The sequence below is a fragment of the Pan paniscus genome, chromosome 9, assembly GCF_029289425.2.
Source record: "Pan paniscus chromosome 9, NHGRI_mPanPan1-v2.0_pri, whole genome shotgun sequence".
NCBI classification, from domain to species: domain Eukaryota; kingdom Metazoa; phylum Chordata; class Mammalia; order Primates; family Hominidae; genus Pan; species Pan paniscus.
Window position 1 is genome coordinate 13,785,493 of NC_073258.2, and position 21,842 is coordinate 13,807,334.

The 21,842-nt window shown below is 45.8% G+C and overlaps 1 protein-coding gene across 2 annotated transcripts in view; it reads right to left on the reverse strand.

Moving 5' to 3' along the window:
• The window catches only part of GALNT18 (polypeptide N-acetylgalactosaminyltransferase 18), a 350,566-nt gene that overhangs the window by 67,139 nt on the left and 261,585 nt on the right, over positions 1-21,842 (reverse strand). Inside the window, exon 7 of one of the 2 annotated variants that reach the window (XM_003818167.5) lies at positions 3,631-3,816. The exons of the other annotated variant lie outside the window; for it this stretch is intronic. Within the exon in view, the coding sequence (XP_003818215.3) occupies positions 3,631-3,816 (186 nt within the window). The remainder of the gene's footprint in view (positions 1-3,630; positions 3,817-21,842) is intronic. 2 annotated transcript variants of the gene reach the window in all.

The window sequence follows — 21,842 nt, forward strand, 5'->3', positions numbered from 1 at the left end:
GTCTGAAGATCTGCTTTCAGGAGTCACTAACCAAGGGAGAGAGGGATTACTCACACTGCCAGCAAACTCACTCATTAATAAGCGTTAGCAAGGCGTCACCAAGCTCTTACCATGCGCCCTGCCTTGTGCTAGATATAATGACACAAAAATGAATAAAGCAGTCTGTCCTCAGAGAGCCCATGGTGTATTGTGGTGGTTCTCAGCGGTTCTGAAGAACTTTCCCAAAAAACAGATCCCAGGGGCCCCTTCCAAACCAGTTAAGTGGTAATCTGTGGGGGTGGAACCCAACTGATTTTGAAGTTCAGCCAGATTTGAAAGCCACTGTTCTAATGAGAGGGAGACTTTTAGATAACAGAACACTCTTTCACAGGCTGGTCATGCAATGACAGAGAGATATTTAGGAGGGGGAGCTCTTTCCCCAGTTGGAGCTGGCTTTCTAGAGGAGGGACCCCTGGAGCTGAGTCTCAAAGGATGGGGAAGATTTAGTAGGGGTGGTCATACAGGAAGAGGTAGAGGGTAGGGAATTCCAAGCAGGATGAGCAAGCACCGAGTCGTGAGAAACAGCATGGCATGGACGGTGTGTAATGGGCAGTTCCCATAGTCCACGCAACGTATGCAGACTTCAAAACAGGGAGTGGTAGGCAGTGGGGTTAAAATACAGGCAGAGGAGAAAGCATGGGAACCTTTGATGCCATGCCAAACACTGGGCTTTGTGCTTGATTTTGTACATAGCAGGAGTCATTTAAAGATTTTTTTTTTTTTTTTTTTTTGAGACAGTCGCTCTGTCACCCAGGCTGGAGTGAGTGCAGTGGCACGATCTCAGCTCACTGGGACCTCCGCCTCCCAGGTTAAAATGATTCTCTTGCCTCAGCCTCCTGAGTAGCTGGGATTACAGGCACGTGCCACCAAGCCTGGCTAATTTTTGTATTTTTAGTAGAGACGGGGTTTCACCATGTTGGCCAGGCTGTTCTTGAACTCCTGACCCCAAGTGATTCACCCACCTCAGCCTCCCAAAATGCTGGCATTACAGGCATGAGCCACTGCGCCTGGCCTCATTTAAAGATTTTAAGCAGGGCGATGGCATGGTTGTTGTGAGTGTTTTAAAGATAACTTTGGGTATTGTAGAGGATAGATTTGAAGGAGATAAAGACTTGAGCCAGGAAAACCAGCTGAAGCTTGTGGCAGAGAAAAAAAACAGGGCCTGAATGCAGACATGAGAGGAGGTCGGGGTGGGAAGGAGGGCTTGTGATTGACTGGGACAGGGCATTGAGAGAGAGGAAGATTGAAGGATGATGTCATTTTCAAACTCATGTGTCTGGAAGATGGTGGCACCATGAACTGAGACAGGATGAGAACAGGAGCAGATCTGGAGGAAGAAGGTGGGTTTGGCTGGTCAGATTCAGTCTGAGTGCCTGTGGGAATGGCCAAGAGGAGATGTCCAGCTGGCAGTTGGAGATGTGAGTCTGAAAGTGAAGGCAGAAGTCAGGGGTAGAGATATTAATTAGGGAGGCAGCATATGGGTGGGAGTCCAATGCAAGAGTAGATGATATTACCCAGGGAGATGGGGAATAATGAGAGCAGTCTGCCAAGGATGGATCCCCCATGGAGCATGTAAGCACCCAGTGAAGGTAAGAGGAGCCCTTGAAGAGTTAGGAATAAATGGAGAGAGATAAGATTCCAGGGTGTGGAATCATGGACCCAAGGAGCTACAGAGATTCAAGGAAAAGGTGAAATCCTATAGGTTAAAGACCTTAAAATGTCCATTAAATTAGGCATTTGGGAGGCCTATGTTGACCTTGACAAAGCAGTCTTGATGAAGTATCAGGATATAGCTTGGGAGAAGGATTGGGAGATGAAGAAATATTGACTCTGTACAAGTTTGATAAGAGGAAGGAGAGGACGTTTGGACACAGGGAACAGGAGAGGAAAGAGAATTATTTTAGGAAACACACTGATCCTTTCCTTCTCCACCTAAGGCTTTATCCTGGGCAATTCCACCTCTTACGTGTCTTGTGTTCACTTCCCCCTACCCATTTGATTTGAACTACCACCTTGAGGAGTCACAGACACTGAATTTCATCATTTTTCAATTATTTTCACTCACTCAGTTCTCTACCATTCATTGGGTTGCTGGGCATTTCAACACCTGTCAGCTGCAGGGGGAGAGGGCTAGAAGATTTGCAGCTCTGGGGTACAGAGAGAAGGCAGTAAGAGTATGCTCACTCACCAGTCCTAAGCAGAGCCTGGGGACCTGCTATGCCTCACTGGTGAGCTCCTGGGGAGTTTCCAAGTGTTCTTAATATTTTGCCATCACAGGACACCTACCACAGGGCTTGGCACCCCGTGCAGAATACTGTGATTCAATCCTGACGATGAGTCCAGAAGGTACTGCAGTTCCCCAGAAACACTCTGACTGTCAGGAATGCAACCCCGGGCTGGTACATTAGAGTTGGCTGCACTCTGGCTGATATTTCTCCGCTCCTCATTCTTGCTCCCAACTGCTGAAACCTCACTGATTGTGGGAGTATGCAACCCAACTCAAGTTCCCCTCTCCTACGGTGGTGGTGTGGCTGGGAGGTGGGCTAAAAGCTCCCACCCATGAACCAATCAACTTCCTCAATCATTTAACCAGAGCAACATTAGCTTGGTGTAGAGTTTAGGTAACAGGGCTTTCATATGATCACTTTGAGCGAAGATCAATCACTTCCCCATTAGAGGCTTCCTAAAGGACTCCAAAAGGGATTGCCATGGCCTTGGGAGGAAAGAATGAGGTCACGTAGTCAATAGCTCTGATAGCTCTGTCTCACACAGAATGCAACATAAGCAATGAACTCTAGGCAGACAGGCTGGTAAGTGGGTTGGAATCATGTGGCTGGCATCTCTCAACTCAGTAGTAGAGCTGGGTTCTCTCAACTCAGTAGTCCAAGGTCATTTCCACGTTTCACCTTGACACATGGCAGGGCTAAACAAAACTACCAGAGAAACATTGCTTTTCCTCTGGCATTTCTTAAGTACAGGTGACTAGAGGGATAGAGGACAGTGGCAGGCAATGATGAGGCTCTGTGAAGGTTAAACACTGTCTAAAAACTGCCCAGAATAACTCCCATCTCCTAGTGAAGGTCCCTGTAGGTGTGCCCCCATCCCCATACACGTGGCTCAAGAAACCCGAAAGGCATGTGGATCTTTATAACTCTGGTCAAAGGTTCAATGGAGAAGTTTGAACCTAATCTGTAGGAAGATTAAGATGCTTTTTGTAAATTTTTGTAGTTACTGGTATATTTGTAATCCAGGACCATGAAACATCTAATGTCAGAGAAGCTGAGGACCTGGGAGCATGAAGGAAACTTGAGCTACCTGTCCAACTTTCTCATTTAAAATTAGGACACTAAGATCCAGAGAAAAGTCCTCATCAAGCATGCTGACCAGGGATTAGGGTAGCAGGATAAGAAATGGCTTAGAGCCTCATGGCCCCTTTTCTTCAGCAAATAATATGTTTTGGGGTTGAGAGTCCATTCTTGCATGGCAAACAGGACTCTGGCTGACCCATAGGAAGAAGGGTTCGGTCCCATATCTTGTTTTGTTTGTTTTCCACCAATCCCCGAGAAACTCATCCCTACCGGAGATCCCTACCTCCTGGGGTATGTTCCATGCCATGTAGACGTGGCTTTTAAATTCATCCATCCAGACTTCAGCCACCCTGAGAGCGTTCCTGCGGACATGGGCGGTGAGGTCCTCTGTGTAGGGCTTGTGGGCTCGCTCAATGTGGGCAATCCGTGAGCAGGGCAGGACCTCCACACTCCCGCCACACTGCCACACCTGCAGAAGACATGGAGCCACTTGTCAGAGCCTGCCTGGCTCTGCCTTTCTACACCAGGCCTCAGGCGGCCACTTGACATGAGCAGGAAGAAAGTCAGCCCCTTCACCTTGACTCCCCAGATCACTCTCTGTGAAGGAGTAGGCCATAGCTGATTTCTGCTCCTATAGCAGCAGGATGGCTATGGAGTCATTAATTCATATATTGGTTCTTATTGCTGTGGATTTACCAACAAAAAAAATGAATGCACTTTTTCCCTCCACCTGTGAGCCCTACCCCACCAAAAAAAGAGACCAGACATTTTGTTCCAAAGATCTGAATTCTCCTTGCACTTGGGGGAGAAGTTAACAAAACCCTTGATGATAGTCTGCAGCAGTGGTTGACATAAAGGAGAACCAGCAAGACTCCCAGCAGAGACTTCCTCTTCAAATGGACCACATGGGCCTGGACAAGAATTAGTGATCACCACAGAGAAGGGTGTCACCAGACACCCTTCTTCTACTGCATCTTTCCCAGGCTCTGGGTTCTGACTGAATCTGAGGGAGAGCGCTGCAAAGAAGGAAATGATATTAAACTTCTTAGCAACCTTGGTGAATAGGAGATTGATCCGAATGCAATTAGATTTTGAAAGATAAACCTTTGCATTCTAAGTGTTAATGGGCAGCATCTCAAAGCTCTCGCTACAATCTTTCCAGCCACCCTGACCTTTCAATGTTCCTGAACTTGCACTCTTTTGTGCTTCTAGGCTTTGGTCCGTTCTGCTGGTAATTTTAGAATGCCCCCCTGCCCCCAACTCCTTCTTCAGCTGAAAAAATTCACCTCTCAAGACCTTGATCAGGCTGGGCACAGTGGCTCACACCTGTAATCTCAGCACTTTGGGAGGCTAAGGTGGGAGAATCGCTTGAGCCCAGGAGTTTGAGACAAGCCTGGGCAACATAGTGAGATCCTGTGTCTAAAACATTAAAAAACATTTTTTTTAAAAAAGACCTTGATTATATGGCCCCAACATTGTGGAGTCTTTGCTCGATTTTCAGAGTAGAGCCAATTTCTCCCTCCTCTGGCCCCCACAGCCCTTGATATCACAACTTACCTGCTTATAGGTCAGCCTCACTCACTGATGGTGTATTCCTGGAGGGCAAAACCTATATCTCACTCACTCACCTAACAAAAGGCCAAGTACATAGAAGTACTTTATAAGTACTTGCTGAATAAATAAATGATAGATGCTTCATCAGTCAATCAATCAATGTATAAATGGCTGACATTTACTGAATTACAGGTGAATCTGAAATACCTGGTTAGAGCTGATGAATGTGGCTTCTGAGGGAAAGTAATCGAGATCTCCTGGTGGACAGTAGATATTACTTGCCAGATACTGTCAACATCACCATGAACTTGGTAGATGAAGTTCAGATATATAACATGTACCCATCAACAACAATAAGTCTGGGATAAAGCCAGATTTGGATTTAGCTTATTTTCCCTGTGTTAGTTAGGAAGGGAATGCCTTCCCTTTCACCCATCCATGTCACACCAGTTGGCCCCTATAGGCTCTAGGCTGTTGGAGTTGGAAGGTGGCTTACTGATTTATCACTCACATAAGCTTGTTTTGCCTTGAGTTTATAACTTAGGACCAATAGAAAGGAAACTAACATCCTCATTGAGCGTCTCCTATGTGCCAGGCACTGGACTGTACATTCAGGAAGGCAACAAAACATGGTGGGTGGGTTATGAGCAGGGCTGGCCATGAGACTACTCAGGTTCACATTCTGGCTCTGCTCCATGCCTGCTATGTGACCTTGGGCAAGCCACTTGATCTCACTGTGCTTCTGTTTCCTCCTCTCCATGGGGATCATGAGTACCTATCTCAGAAGGTCACTGAGAAAATTAAAGCAATTACATGCAATGTGCTTAAAAAATGCCTAGTGCATAATAAGCATGTGGTCATTCTTAGCTATTACTATCAAGCTGAACAGCAGAATCTTTAGAATCACCCTGTGAGGCAGTTATTATGCCCAATTCCAAGTGAGGAAGTGGAAACTAAAGAACGTCCCTTGCCAGTCGCGGTGGCTCACGCATGTAATCCCAGCACTTTGGGAGGCTGAGGTGGGTGGATCACTTGAGCTCGGGAGTTTGAGACCAGCTTGGGTAACATGGTGAGACCTCATCTCTGCTGAAAATTTCAAAAAAAGTTACCCGGGCGTGGTGGCACGTGCCTGTAGTCCCAGCAACTTGGAGGGTTGAGGCAGGAGGATCGCTTGAGCCCAGGAGGTGGAAGCTGCAGTGAGCCCTGATCGTGTCACACTGCACTCCAGCCTAGGCAACAGAGTGAGACCCTGTCTCAAAAAATAAAAAAATAAAAAATAATAATAAAAAAAGGAAGGTCCCTTGCTCAAGAACACACAGCTGATACTTAAGACAAAAGGATCTGTCTGATCCCAAAGAAGCTCAACGAAGAGCCAACACTTCCCCCATGATGATCAAGCTTTGAAAGGAGTTCCCACATCCAGGAATGGTTCTGAGGATCATGAGAAGGTGGCGGTGAAGGCCCCAGGCTGTGCGCCTCCATTCCCAAGACCTGTACATTCTGGGGACAGTGCTGATTTCCAATTCACTTTGCTTAGGTTCTCTATGAAAGCCTGTGAATCCCATGAAGAAGTTATTGACAACACAAAGAGTCAGGGTAATGATTCTATTTGCCACTGGAACAGAGGCTATTGCTTGACATATTTCAACAACACAACACAGAGCATGAGTCGTAACAAAACTCTTTTATTACAAGACCTGCTCCTTAAAGAGTAAGTTCACCATTTCACCTTAGACTGGGCACATCTGCCGTCATTCTAATCAGAATGGTGGTGCGGCTCCTCCCATCGTGCCTTTAGACACGGTACAAGGAGCGGCATGACTGTCTAGCACCTGAATTCACTCCCCTCTTCCCACCCCTGCAGCCACCTCCCTTGTCTAGGCCATCGTCATCATGTCTCATTTGGACTCTGCCACAGACTCCAAACACCTGACCTCCCTCTTCCTATATTCCTTCTCCAAGCTCTTCTCCACTCAGCAACTGGAGTGATTGAAGGTGTAAGCTGGACCACTCCCTCTCCTGCACCATGCCGCTGGCACAGCCCCTGATCTGGGCTTGCCCCCCACCACCCCTCCAGCCCTGACCTTGTGCTCCCCAATACACTCTCTGCTACAGCCTCTATGCTGTAGCCACACTATTTTTTTTACTTCCTCTCACATGGGTTTTTTTCCCCTCACCTCAGACTTCTGCACATGCAATGATGTACCCAGCCCTGCCTGCCTCCCTGACTCATCCTCCAAGCCTCAGTTCACTGTCACTTTGCTGCACCCCCTTCCGCTAGGTTTACCTGGTGTGCTGTGTGGTCCTGCCTTGTTCCCTGAACGAACACCATTGCAATTGCTTGTTTAATCACCTCCTTCCCTCTTGCAAAATGTTCTCAAACTTGTCACCAAATTGTCCCTTATACACGTGCTAAATGGTGCTCAAAAGAGATCCTGGGTTCCAGGGGAGGTGGGGCATCTGGGCCAGGTGGGAGTAGCATGTTGCACTTGAAAGCACAGCTTTGGAGTCTGTGGGAACTGGATTCACATTTGTCCTCTGTCACCTGCTGCTGTGTCACCTTTGGCAGGTTACTTCCCTCCCAAGCCTCATTTCTGCCCTGTGGGCGAGGGGATGCAGTGTGGGTAAGTGTTTAACACTGAGCCTACCTCAGTGTGAGCACCATGTGGATGGCGGTCAAGGAAGCAAAGACACCCTGAACATGGGGACAGGCCATCTGGGCCAGATCTGGCCTCACCGAGTGCTTGTGGAGTGGTGTCGGGCTATGTAACCTCTTGGCTAACAAACACCCATGACAATGGATACCACACCAGGCTGTGAGCTCAGGGAGCCCCTGCTGAAGTGCTCAGGATACTGGAAGCCCTCAGTCTGTGTGTGTGCCTATTATTATTTCATAATAATTTAATAATTATTACGTTGCTGCTATTTGGACGGTCCTGTACACCCACCTTTGGGGAGCAAACAGGCCACAGAAGACAGGGTTCTTCCCAAATGCCCAGCCCAGCAGAGGGGTACACAACGCTCCCTTCTCAGAGACAGGGAACACTGGTCAACATTTCCAGTCTCCTCCCTTCTATGAAAGGGCACTCATCTATGGAGAAGGTAACAGCTTCTGCCTTGGCCATGGCATTCGGGTTCTTGGCAGCATCTGGGCTTTGCAGCCAGAAGATGTGGACTCAGCATGTTTACCCCGCCACTTCTGGACCCTGCCCAGTGGCACTGAAGCAAACAAGAGAAAGCCTGTGCTGGCCGACTCCTGGGAGGTAAGTGGCTCCACTGACCATGGCTTGACCCAAGAGAGAATTTCAAAAGTCATACCCACTGCTCAACTCAGAGGCCCTCTGGGATGGTGGACAAAGGATAAGAAAGGGAGTCACTGGCATTTGGACCTCATGGTGAATGACATCATGGAGCTTCTGTGGAGGATTGGGAGGGGCAGGGGATAAGGAAGGGAGAGAAAGGGAGCTGGGCCTGGCACATTAAATGTCCAATTTGCAAATGGCACGATAGAGCAAGCCCCAAACCAGAGGGAGGATATACACAGGAAGGCCTGTGCTGGGGAAGCAGGGCAGCTGGACAGGGGATGAGGTGTGGGTACAGGGATGGCTTGGCACTGTGAGCTCTGGTGGATAGAGATGCCTAGGGAGAGACGGCAGGTAGCTGGGTACCAAAGGGGTGCCTGAGAAATGAACACCAAGGGTTGGAAACAGAGAAGGCAGGTGTGGTCACAGGGAACAGGGCACAGGAAGCAACCACCAAGATGTAGACCCTAATTTCCACATACGATGGCGAGGGCATGTGCTGAGTCCTGCAGGCACTGGGCACACCTGACGGCGCATCAGCACAAGGCTGGGTCCTGAGGCTTCTGACGGGCACTGAGCAACACGTTCCTTGACTACACTAAGTTCTTTCCTGTCTCTGTGCCTTTGCACCTGCTATCGCACGTCCTGAATAATGTATCCCCCACTTATGACCCAGCTCCAATACGACCTCTTTTGATTTGCCCAGTGTAAATTAGATCCCCTCTGAATACCTTTAGTGCCCTGCCTTTTTCTTCATAACACTTACTCAAAATACTTTTACTTCTGTATTTATTCTTTAAATGTCTGTCTCCCTTCACTGGACTATAAGTGCCATGGAAACAGGATCGTGTCTGTGTGTTTACCACTGTATACATCAGCACCTGCCACTTAGTCTATATTCAATAACTATTATTTGAATGAGTGAATCCAGGAATCTGAGAGTCCTGGGCTTTCACTGACTATACAGGCATGGTTTTAAATAGCTCAGCGGGATGCCCTAATAAAGGTCATAAACATAAAATGTGGCTAGATTTTACTGAACACAATGACTTTCTTCAAACTCAAGTGGTTTTTCAGCAAAGCTCTGACATTTAAGCGCATACTGCTGCAATCAAAGAGAGTTACTTGGGCTGCAGAGCTTAAATTAATGTCGTAAAACCTAGGAAGTCATCAAATGAGCACAGGCGATAGCAGGCAGCTTCCTCTTGTGGAACCATGAACTCACTGGAGAGAAAGGCTCCAACCTCACAAAATGCTCAGATATGCCTACAGAGGAGCTGCTGGGACCACCTCCCACATGTGGCCAAGAACCTAAAGTGGATTGTAGAGAACAGTTACCTGGGGCAGAGCAAAATCACACTCACCACCGGCCCTTCCCAGAAAACCCTAGTACTGTTATCGCTTCTGAAGAGGCTTGAAACACCCACCCAGAAATACAAGAAAGCATGGAGGTCTTAGGGGCTGGTGGAAACGGTTTAAATCCTGGCTCTGTCATATATTAGTCTTTGACTTGGACCTGTCTTTGGATGTCAGCTTTTTCTTGGGAATAATGATTCCCCAGGTTTAAAAGAGATGCTGTATATGACAAGCTCCCACAAGCAAAGGTGGGCATGTAGTGGGTTCTCAGGGAGGCTCAGATCACTTTCTTATCCCAGGCTGAGGAGTCACTGGTACAAGGTCAGGGTTACACCTTGTATTGGCCACTCACACAAACAAGCCTCCTGCTCCCAAGCCTCAATTTCCCCCAGCTGCCAAATGGGGGAGCTGGACTCAATGTTGTCTTAGATCCCCTCTACTTTTTGTATTCTGTGATTTTGCATTTTCTAGCCAGTGCCTCAAATGATGCCCAGTACTTGAGACACAACTGAGAGTTGTAAATTGGGTTAAAATAGGGACACATAGTAGACAAAGCAATGGGATGTAGTTTGATAATCTCTTCTACTCCAAGACTCATGACTGCTCCATAGTCTATGACAGGGATGGCAAATGAGTTTACACTCCTGTGTGAAATCCATTTGCTTGTTAATATCCTTCTGAAGCACTGTGTTGGGAAGAATTCTGAGGCTCTGTCCAGTCTCAGTGGAGAAGCATGCCACAATTTGTTCATTACGGTTACCATGGGTAAGGGACTGGGGTTGGTGGCACTTCAGCCTTGTACTTCATAGCCACATCCACAAGATCAGATCTCAGATACTGTGCAGCTTTCATCTTCTTATGACTTTTAATGAGCTCTTTGCTCTTGGCAAACTGTTCCCACTGTTCTCTTAGCCCAGAAAGCCTCCTTCCTGCTCTCCACATCCATCCAAAGCCAGCCTGGCCCAGCTCCTCCAAACTCTTGGAACTAATGACTTGTACGACTCATGTGGTCCTTATTTCTTGGCTCATGTGGTTAATTATCTTTTTACGTGTAACTGTCTCGCCTAACTTGTCTGCAAAAGCAGAGACAAGAGTGAAAAGCCAAAACCAGCAGGCTATGGGGAGGAAGACGAGGTGGATGCAGGCTGAGGCTGAGGGCTGGGGAGAGCTGGCAGAAGAACAGAAAGTCACTCGCAGAGTGGCCGAACGGTCAGAGATGTAGGCAAACAATAGGGGTGGGCAGGACACTGACACTCCAGGCATCCTCCAATTTTGTACCCTGGGCATTTCACTCACCTCAGTCTATCCTGGCTCTGCATGGGAATAAGAAAGAGAAGAGAGGGCCGGGCATGGTGGCTCACGCCTGTAATCCCAGCACTTTGGGAGGCTGAGGCAGGTGGATTACCTGAGGTCAGGAGTTCGACACCAGCCTGGCCAACATGGTGAAACCCCATCTCTGCTAAAAATACAAAAATTAGCTGGGCATGGTGGCGGGTGCCTGTAATCCCAGCTACTCGGGAGGCTCAGGCAGGAGAATCGCTTGAACCCAGGAGGCGGAGATTGCAGTGAGCCAAGATCGCGCCATTGCACTCCAGCCTGGGTGGCAAGAGCAAGACTTCGTCTCAGGAAAAAAAAAAAAAAAAAAAAAAAAGGAAGAGAGGTCAAATCTGGACAAGGCCAACACAAAAGCCAGAGGCCATCAGCAAGTCAGGTTCAGGGCATGCAACAGAGCAGCCAGGATGAAGACAATGTCAGTGTGGAGATAACCTCCCTCCAAAATATCTCACTCCCACGCTGGCAACCTTTAGTCTCCAGATAAGAGCACATTCCTTAACATGGTTTGCAAGACCTCTGAGAACTGGCCCCGTCTCTTTCCTGCAGCCTCATCTCTCATGCCATCTAGTTATGTCCAGTTATGCCACGGACATAGGTGGATCACATTCTTGGGTTTCTGTCCCCTCTTTCTGCCATTCTCTTTACTGGAAATTCCCATGCCCCCACCACGTATACACTTATTTCCCTTGCTAATTCCCACCTACCTTCCCTGGCTGCCCTAGTTTTGGCTCATGCCTTGGCTATGCATTCCTATATCACCTGTAAGTCCTCTTGCACAGTATGTGTGATAACTGTGTGTGTGTGTGCAGCTTAAAGACACATAGTACAAAGAACCACTGTTGATCTTCCACCCCCCTTAAGAAGCAATGCTTTGGCAGTACCTTAGAAACCTCTGAGTGCTTTTCCTTACCCCCAGAGGTAACCCATTATCCTGAATTTTGTTAATAATTTCCTTGCCATAAACCTACACTGCACATTGTTTAGTTTTGCCTGTTTGTGAACGCTATATAAATAGAACCAGATTGTACACATCCTGCAACTTGCTTCTTGCTTCATTTATTTTCATCACCATAGTGTTCCATTGTATAAATATGCAGTAATTTATTTATGCTCTCTTTAGTTGGTCGACAGTCTTGTTTCCGGTATTACGGATGGTGCTCCTCGGAACACGCTTGTATGTGTCTCCTGGTGCACGAGAGTGGGCAGGCCTCCATGTATTTATCTCACTGAAATTTCTGGAGCATAGGTTATATACGCATGTTCGACTTTCCTAGGAAAAGTGACACTGTTCCAAATAATGTGGATCACATTATACTCCCACCAGCATGGATGAGGCTCATATTGCTTCCTATCCTTGCCAACATTTGACATTGTCCAACTTTAAAATTTTTGCCAATCTGATGGGCAAGAAATTCTCCCTCACCGCAGTTTTAATTTGCAACCTCCCCTGATTACTAGTGAGAGAGAGGTTTTTTGTTGTTTATGTGCCCACAATACCGAACTCTGAGAGAAGGCTCATGTCAGCTTTGTCCTCACCAAGACACTAAACAGGGCTGGCACATGAGCGGTGCTCAAAAAAATATAAATTGCACGAATGAAGGAACCAGAGCTAGGCTTTAGTTCTGCGTTATCCTCAGTGCACTTTACTTGGTGTTCTCCCAGATTTCCTGGGGTACATATTTAGTTATTTTAATGTATTTTAGTGTAAGGGAACATTCAAAAAATCTGACAATGCTTATTCCTTTCATCAGAGCCTGCAGAAAAACACTCCCTGAGGATATGGTTTCCCAAGCCCTCTTCTTGCAATAAACACTTCCGAAGAGTCCTCTGTGTGGAATTGCTGCTTGGAAAAAAAAAAATGATGCTTTTTCTTGGAAGGTGTCCCTGAAGGGGTCTGAACATTTGGGTTAGCCCTAACAAACAGTTGAAGCAGTTCCTCTTTTTGAAAGGGATCCCTCATAACTATCAGAGGCAGCAGGATTCATTGGGCAGAATTCCAAGGAGAGACAAGCTGGGCTGGAATGCCTGGAAGCTTTCCATGAAGAAAAACTTAAAAGGCTGTTTTGCAGGAATCTGGGATTTGCTGAAACAGCTGCTTACCCACAGGAAACCCAGGGTCAAGTTAGAGGGGCAACAGTAATGTGTCATTCTCAGCAAACTGGCCCATCCCATACAGGGGGCCTGGCTTTTCCTTGGACCCAGTGCTCTGCCTATAATGATTGGGCCACAGGAGTTCAGGGAAGGACATTCCAGGAGGACTGCTTTGCAAATAAATGTGTGGTCATTGAGACTAGAAGTTATCTTTAATGGTTCTGACCAAGAAGGGCTTATTCGTGGTTACCTCAAATCTCATATCAGCCAACAGGCCTGATTACTATTGTTCAAACTCAGGCCAGATGGGACTCAAGACAAGTTGGAAAAAGGAAGACGTCAGGCTCTGACATACAGGGGTTGGGAAACTGAGCCAGGAGTAGAGTGGTCTCCAAAGGTGTGGCAGAGACCCCTATTGCTCACTGACACCTGGGTGCTCCTCCATATTTCCCTGCACCCCTTGCAATCAGGAGGGTGCAAATCGATGAGATGAGAGAGGACATGGCCTCTGCCACTTCCCGGGGAAGGCAGGTGACTATCCAGTGTGTCTCCTTAGGTGCACTTCTACTCCCCACCCCACCATCTGCTGGATGTTTAAGCCAGGGTGAACTTGAAGTTCAAAGATGCTGAACCCACAAGAGAAGCAATCAGAGTCCCCAAGTCACTACTTGGAGAAAAGCTGCACAGGAGAGCCTCCCAGCCAGCCTTCAGCGGACTGTGTGAGCAAAATAGGACATTTCCTGGGTAACCTCTATTTCCAGCAGTTCTGAGAGCTGCTGTTTCAGTCTGTGATGCTGCCAGTATGTAAAGAGGCAAGGTGACCAAAGAGGCATGGTCCCTGCAGGCACCAGTTGCCAGAGGTTCAATCTATTGTGTGGGGCTCATATGAGAAAGCTCCAGGTATAGGGACAGATGGAGTGTCTGGAAGGTGACCGCTTCCCAATTCCAGCTGATGAGTTCATTCAAAGCAGTACCCCACTAGAGGCTGAGGATGCAGGGAGCAGATCTAGCCCCAAGGGGTGAGAGAGGGAGCTGCAAGGGGCAGGCAGGACATTTGGACTCCTGCACATCGGGCTGCTGTGAGAGTTTGGTTCAAACTCAGAACCAGAGCAGAGGGCAGAAAACCAAGGGTGAAACTAGCCAGGGTGGTAGAGGAAAGGTCCAGGTTTGAAGATGACATACAGCTCCAGGTTCCTTGGAAAGCCACAGACAGAAGCCCTGTGGCAACTCCACTTATGCAAGAGGGAGCCAGCTGGTGAGGCCAGGGCTGCAGCCAGACTCTTCCAACCCTTGTCAGGGGACACAAAATCTAGAAGGAGCTGACCCTCACAGCTTCCCGATGCACAAGGCTGGGAAGGTAAGCTAGTTCAAGTCCAGGCATATCTATGGAACCAAAACCCTATAGAAGCCCCAAACTCAGAGACAGAAGTATTAGCAAGTTCCAAATCAGGGTCCCATTGACACCTGCGCTATCTACTGTAATCACTTCTTTGTTTTGAAATAAGATCTCTGGCCCCCATTACTGTCACTGGTGCTGCCAGAGAATGACAATGAGCTTAAATGTCATAGGGATTTGGGGAGCAATTTTCTAAAATCCAAATAAAAACCTTCCCATCTCTAATCTGAGAGTCATTTTTATCAGCTAACTGGGCTCATCTATTTACTCAGCATATTCAGAGCCCTTTTTGGGGGTTAAGTCCCTTTCAATTGCTGTGAGGCACCATCTCCTTGTGGATGTGCTTATGCTATCCAGCTGCTATTCAAAGCGCATCTCCTGGACCATGTTTAATTTATACTTTCCTATATGAAGATGAACCACTTACTCACTTAAAGTATTTCTTTTTTTATGTCTCTAATCAGTGGCTGTTTCTTTCCTCTCTCTGAAGCTTAATCGAATCAGAAACAAATCCCACACATATGAATGGCTCATTAGCATGTCCCAGTCAGATTCAAATTGGCCGTCCATACCAGATGCCCTCAAAAGGACAACACTGGCCCAAAGAAGGACTCTTTAAACGAGTGTCCAAAGGGTGTTGCCATGATAAGCCAGGAGGGTCCTTTCTGAAATCCAGGGTAGATACACTCTGTCATTCCCAGCACCATAGAGCCAACTGATGGCAGGTAATGGATGTGTCATTGAGATGGGGTTGGTGGGAGGCAATGTGGCCAAGCCTGGGGAGCAGACATCAGAGGAATGTCTGGTGTCTATGTGTCTGGCTCAAGCATCATCCTCACACTTGGCTCAGTGGGGCCCTTTTATCAAATGATACAAATGAGGCTGAGATGCTGAACATTCTCTCACTCAGAAATGATATTTGTTCTAAAGAGCTTCCCCTCTTAATCAAATGAAACTCAGATTATAAACACTGGTATACTACATCTTCTCTTAAAGGATTTGCCCTTTTCATAGACATCAGAATGAATGGTCAGCATGGGCATCATCACTGGTGTCATCTCTGAAAGTCACCGATAGCAAACTCTCATTTAATACAGATTTACAAAAGAGATCAGCATACTGCAATAGAGTAGAACTGAAGGGAACCTAACCAGGACCTCCCTTCATTTCCCAGGTGAGCAAACTAAGGTTCAGGGTCACAGGATAATTTAGAAGCACGGTAAGATATGGATCCAAGAGCCTGCCTTTTGGAAGACAGGAAGTCATTATGGTTCAGAGCATAGCCTCTGGGACCAAACAGTCTTGGTGTCAAGTCCTACATTTCCCATTTGCTGAACTGGTGACTTTAGGCAATTCACTTCACCTTCCAACACTCAATTTCCTTGTCTATGAAATGGAGATAAAAGTGATAAATTCCAAAGATAGTTGCTGTGAGAATTAAATGAAGTAATACACAGAGACAGTTTATTTCATCACCTGGAAGAAGTCTAGAGGCCCCTAAGTATCAGCTATAATTATTATCACTATAATATTCCACTGATTATAAGATTCACTATTGCTATACCACAGCTTTTCGGGGCAGGAGAAAACACACTACATTCCTCTGAGCTCAAGATTTATATACCCAAGTGCCTACGTCTCCCCTTCACTCTCATGTGTCTCAGGCATCTCAACCTTACCATGTCCAAAACAAAGTTCCCGATTTTCTTCCCTGCCTCCCCATCTGTCCCTTAGTCTGCCCCTCATCCATCTAATAGCCGAAGCCTGTAACCTGTAATTCATCTGTAGCAATGTCTTCTTCCTCCCTCTCCACATCCAATACATCAGCAAAAGCAGACAGTTCTACCTCCTAAATATAGCTTGAATTTAATCACTTCTCTCCATCTGCACAGCCAACATCCTGGTCCAAGTCCCTATTATTTTTGTGTGGGCATCTCCATCCAGAGCCTCTTCCCTGGTCTTTCTGTGTTGTCGTGTTGCCCTTCAATCCGTATTGCCCTCCAATCCACTTTTTAAAATTATACATCAGAGCATGTCCCTCCTCTGCTTTAATGCAGTTCAGCAATTATTTACTGAGCACTTACTATGTGCCAGTCTTTGTTATAGGAGATGGGAATCTTACCACAGAACAAAATATCAAAAATCCCTGACTTTCTGATACTTACACTGTGTTTTTTCTGTTACAGCACTCCCTATGGACTGAATTGTCTCCCCCTTCCTCAAATCCGTATGCTGAGGCTGTAACTCCCCATATGACTATATTGGAGATGGGGCATTTAAGGAGGTGATTAAACATGCACAAAAAATTCTCAGTAGAATGACCATATGTTCTGGTTTGCTGGGGACTATACTGGTTTATATCTAGTGTTCCACTGTTATTAGTAGCACCCCCTTTCACTCTCAAAAGCTTCTAGTTTGGACAGTAAATTAAAATTTATTTACATATTTATTATTTATTTATATATGCCAAATGTATAAGGTCCAACCTGATTTTAGAAACACTGAAATCCCAAATAAGTATCTGTCTTAAAATCACAGTCTTACTAATCTTTTCCGTCCCCTAGTCCATGATTTCTTTATATTACTACAATCCTAGTGTGGTGAAAATTAAGCAAGTCATCAAGACCCTCACCTCCTGATGTGCAGCATTTGAAGCAGGCCTGAGGAATAAAACAGAGCACCCCACCATTCAGTGCTCCAGAGACCAGAGCCCTGTCTCTTGAACTTTCCCAAACTAGACAGACAGAAAGAGAGAGAGGCAAGACCTAAAGGAGTGAATGGTGTTCCTGGGCCATGTACACCAGGGGTTAACTCTTTATTTTCAGGACTGACTTTGTATACAGGTAGGCTTTGTTTTATAGAAAAACTTGTGTGCAGGGGTAATTTCTGGATACCAAACTTTATAGAAAAACTTGTGTGTAAGGGTAATTTCTGGATACCAGCACCTACAGCACTAGAAAAAAATGTGCTCACAGGTACCCTGCCCTTTGCATTGCTTTACAAAGCCAAGAACATTTGTATTTGGAGATGCCCCTGACCCCTCCTTCTGCAACTTCAGATTTATGAATATCGGATCTTGTCCAAGGAAAACCACAGCAGTGTCAGAGGAGGAGGAGAAGGAACCCTTGCTCAGTTTGTGGCAGTTCTTCTGAGGAACTGATTCTGGCCTTGCTTGGTGGTCTCTTCCAGGAAAACTAGAATAACAATGTAATGGTGGCCAAGAAGCTACCTTCCAGGGTCTGATACCGACCAGCATGCAGACTCAGCTAAAGAAGAACAAAGAACAAAAATGGAAACAAAAGGGAGACAGAAAATGACTCTGGGGAGCTTTAACATACATTGTGAGCTTCCAGGTTTCTTTGGCTTTTGTTTTTGCTTTTTTCCAAAATTCAGGAAATTAAACATTGATACATGACTATTATCAAATCCCCAGTCTATAATCAAAGTTCACCAATTGTCCCAATCAAAGCCTTTATAGCTATTTTTCCCCTTCATCCAAACTTTTTAAGAAGGTAAAAATTTCCTTCAGGTTGACTCCCCAAATCCTTCATCAATTGTTACCTCGTTTGTGCATGTTATTAATCTCTCTTTTATACAGCTCCCTCATTGAATGCAATTGAAAAAACCAAAGTGTGAAGACCATTCCTGAGTAAAATTGTTCATGGGCACTCTCCTTCTGCTCCCCACCATTTCTAGCTAATCACTTCATTATGTACTTTTTAAATTGCTTTGTTCTGTAGGGATTAATTTTGCACTTATCTTCACTAACCATAAAACTTTTACAACGTACTTTTAAGCTGCGTCTACTCAGCTGCTGGTTTGTAATTGCAAAGAGTCACTCCACGGCTGGCTGGTGTGCTCGGGGATAACACGCAATAGCCACGGAGCTTCCTGCTCCATGTTTTCAGATGCCTTCCTGGAGCCGCTGGGTATGGGGCAGACCAATTGGTTCTAGACTGGCTGCTTGGGGTACCAAAATGTCCCTATATATGGAAATCACCAGCTAGGGAACACCCTCAAATCGCAGATGCTTTGGCCTCAGAGGCCTCAGGTTGCTCCGACCTCAAAGACCTTGGGAATTTCAGGCCCTACAGTTCCCAGGAGAAGGTCTGTCTACAGCTGACCACCTAGAAGGCAACAAAATTTCAACTACTCTCTCAAGGTCAAGTCTGTACTTTCTCAAGGCTCAGGCACTTGCCCTCTGCCTGCAAGCAGGCACTAGATTCCCAGTCTTCAAGGAGTCCCTCTGCCTCCCTTTCTGGTCAAATACAATCTCCAAGGAGTCCCTCTGCCTCCCTTTCTGGTCAAATACAATCTCTAAACTCTCCGCCTTCCATCAATCTCCACCCACTCCCTCCTTAGACCTTTGAAATCTGTCTTCTATCACTGCCCCTTGACTCCAACTATTCCCCCCAAAGCCTTCTTATGGCTGTATCTAATGCCTTTTCTCCACTTGCTTTCTCAGAGCACAGGCTGTTGGTTCACAGGCTTTGGACAGAACTGTGTTTAAATCCAGGCTCCTCCACTTTTTCTCTTGGGACCAGGGCAAGTTCCTTAACTTCTCTGAGCCTCAGTGGCCTCATCTGTAAAATGGTGACAGTAATTCTGGTTTCCTGTGATTCTTGGGAGGGGTAAATGACATACAGCATAAAACTCACTAGAATATAAGTTCTATGAGGGCAAACCTAAGTTATCTCATTCATCACTGCATATCCAGTGCTTGGCCCAGCATCTAGAATGGTAGGTGCTTTATAAATATTTATTGAATAAATGCACTAAATACAAAATAAATGTTCAACAAATGGTAGCTATTATCATTAGTATTCATGTTTGCCTGCCTGTTTGAGTTCTGAAATGCTGCCTTCCCCTAACATCTGTGATTTTCCACCAATACAGCTCCTATCTTTCTGGCTGATTCTTCTCTGCGACTGTGGGATCACACTGTCCCTGCCTCCATCTCCTATGCCCATGTCCAATTTTAAAATCTCTTCTCTTTTCAGAAATGGTCACATAGAGGGCACCTGATCCCATTGTCTTACCTCAAAGTTTTTTCTTTCTTTTTACCTTAGTTTTATAGTTTTGGCTTTCTGTTGAATCCAGGTATTATATTTCTCTCTATATTAACACCAACTACATGTTACAAGGAATATAATACATCTTCACTGTATGAATGAATAGACAGATGAATAATGCAAGCTTTTTGGTTATTTCCACTGTTATTTCCAATGCCAAACTTGCCACATTTTCCCCCTTAAACTATCTCAAATTCTTCTTTAGCCAATGGCACCCTGAAACCTTCCATCATCTGAGTTTGAAATATCAATGCCATCTTTGTTGGACATTTAATAACTCATTTATAAGAAATAGGAAAGACTAAGTCTTGACTTCTAATAATCATTGAAATTATTAAAATCCAAAACTATTCTAAGGGAACAGATGGACAATGACTTAGCTAAGGCTTTGGGTTATTGGGAAAATTCCCTTTGGAAGCACAAAGGCCTTCAAGCTTGAAATCTGTTTGGTGTCTTTTGAAATTCTTGGTCTCAGAAGACCACACAGAAAAACACTTACACCACCATACAACTGTCAGCCTTCTCTAGGTGTTACCCCACCACAGCAGCTGAAGGATAATGCTAAAGGGATTCCAATTCATGACAAAATGATACAAAACAGTGGCAAAGCTAACAGCCCCAATCCACACAAAACACACACACACACACACACACACACACACACACACGCACACAGACATGTTATCCCAAGCTCTTGGGTTATTCTGAACTCCAGCTGGCTTGAGCCAACCATAACATTTAGAAGCAACTAGAAAATACAATCCAATTTAAGGTGTTTAATTTTCTCTGTCTCCAGGGATGGGAAATAAAAGAATCTGCTTGCAGCTTTTCTGTGAGATGTTGCATCTGGTGGTTTTCTGAGACCTTTTCAGCAGAGGAAAAATGCTGGTCCCCAGACCCCTTTCTCCTCACATCTCTAACTGTGTGGGCAAAGACAAGGTTGCTTTACCCAAAACTGTGGTGTCCAATGTTTTTAATTAATTTCCTTATGGCTAGCTGAGAACGGCCATGATACTAACAGTGAGCTGAGATTACTCAGACCTCTAGGTCCAAGGCCTTTGGGGAGAACCACATACCCAGTCTATCATGTGCTTCAATAACACACATTAACCTGTACACATTAACCTGCCTGGACTGCCTTCACTGGTAATTTTAGCAAAGTCTCCAGCCCTTTAACCGTGGATACATATTTTTTAAAGTCTCAAATAGCGGTGATGCCTGTTCTAGGTAATTGCTAGGGACCCTTCCTTGCTTTCTCTTCCTCCTCTTTGTCTCTGCTCCCCTGAGCCCAGATTTCTGACTTCCTCTCTGTTCTGGCTCCTCTCATTTAGTAATCCCCCATCTGTCTCCTTCCTGACTCTGTGGACTCTGGCTCAGCCCTCCACTGTTACCCCTCCAGTTCTGAAGTCTCCTGCCATGTCCAGTGAGGACATTGTGTAGTATCATCTGATTTAGGCCCCAGCACTCCTGAGAGATGTGGCTGAATCACTGAGCACTGAAATGGTACGGTGGTCATTTTCCAAAGCAATGCTGGCTGGAGTTAACCCTTGAAATTAACCTTTATCCATCAGTGATTTTAAATCCCGAAGGTAGAGATGGAAAAACAACACAACCTAGTGATTAAGGCATTCATTTTAAAACCAGTCAGGCTGGTTCTAATCTTGAGTGGTCCTGGGTAAGGAGGGAGTTATTTATTCTAATTTCCTCCAGGTTTCTAATTTACAAAATAGGGATAACAGCATGGACCTCACAGGGATCGTACAACAATTAATAATACACACGAGTGATTGCCAAATAGCATACAATAAATGGAAGTTCCTTTTGGATGAAGTTCTTGGCCTCAGAAGACCACCTAGATAAACATATATATTAAGACCACATAAACACTTACTCCACCGTACAACAATGGGTCTGCTTTACAGAATAAAGCACCTGCTTCTGTTGCCCAAGAGTGTACATCACTACACCAAATCTCAGACGTCCCAGACCTTGACAGGTCAATGTTGACAGGTCAAATCCCCATCTTCAGGATGCTCACTCCTTCCTCAGGAGTCTGCCTCAACGGCACCTCCTGTGTGAAGCCCCACCTAACTTCCGCAAGTGGAGTGGTTGCTCCCTCCTGGTGCTCTCGCAATACATCAGGATCTTTCAGCCTTGCCGTTTTGACCCTGAGCAGGTTGTGCCGTTTAGCACATTAACCTGAATTATGCTCAGTGATGAATTTTCACTCAGAAACTCTTCTTTGAGTAAATGTCACTAAGCCAATTTAATTCTCTTCATCGATTTTCTATAGACCAAATTAAAATATTTCCGTCTATACTAATTTTCTAGTTTTATTTTAGCAGAATTATTTTCACTGGGGCTAACACTTTTTTGCATTGATTTTACA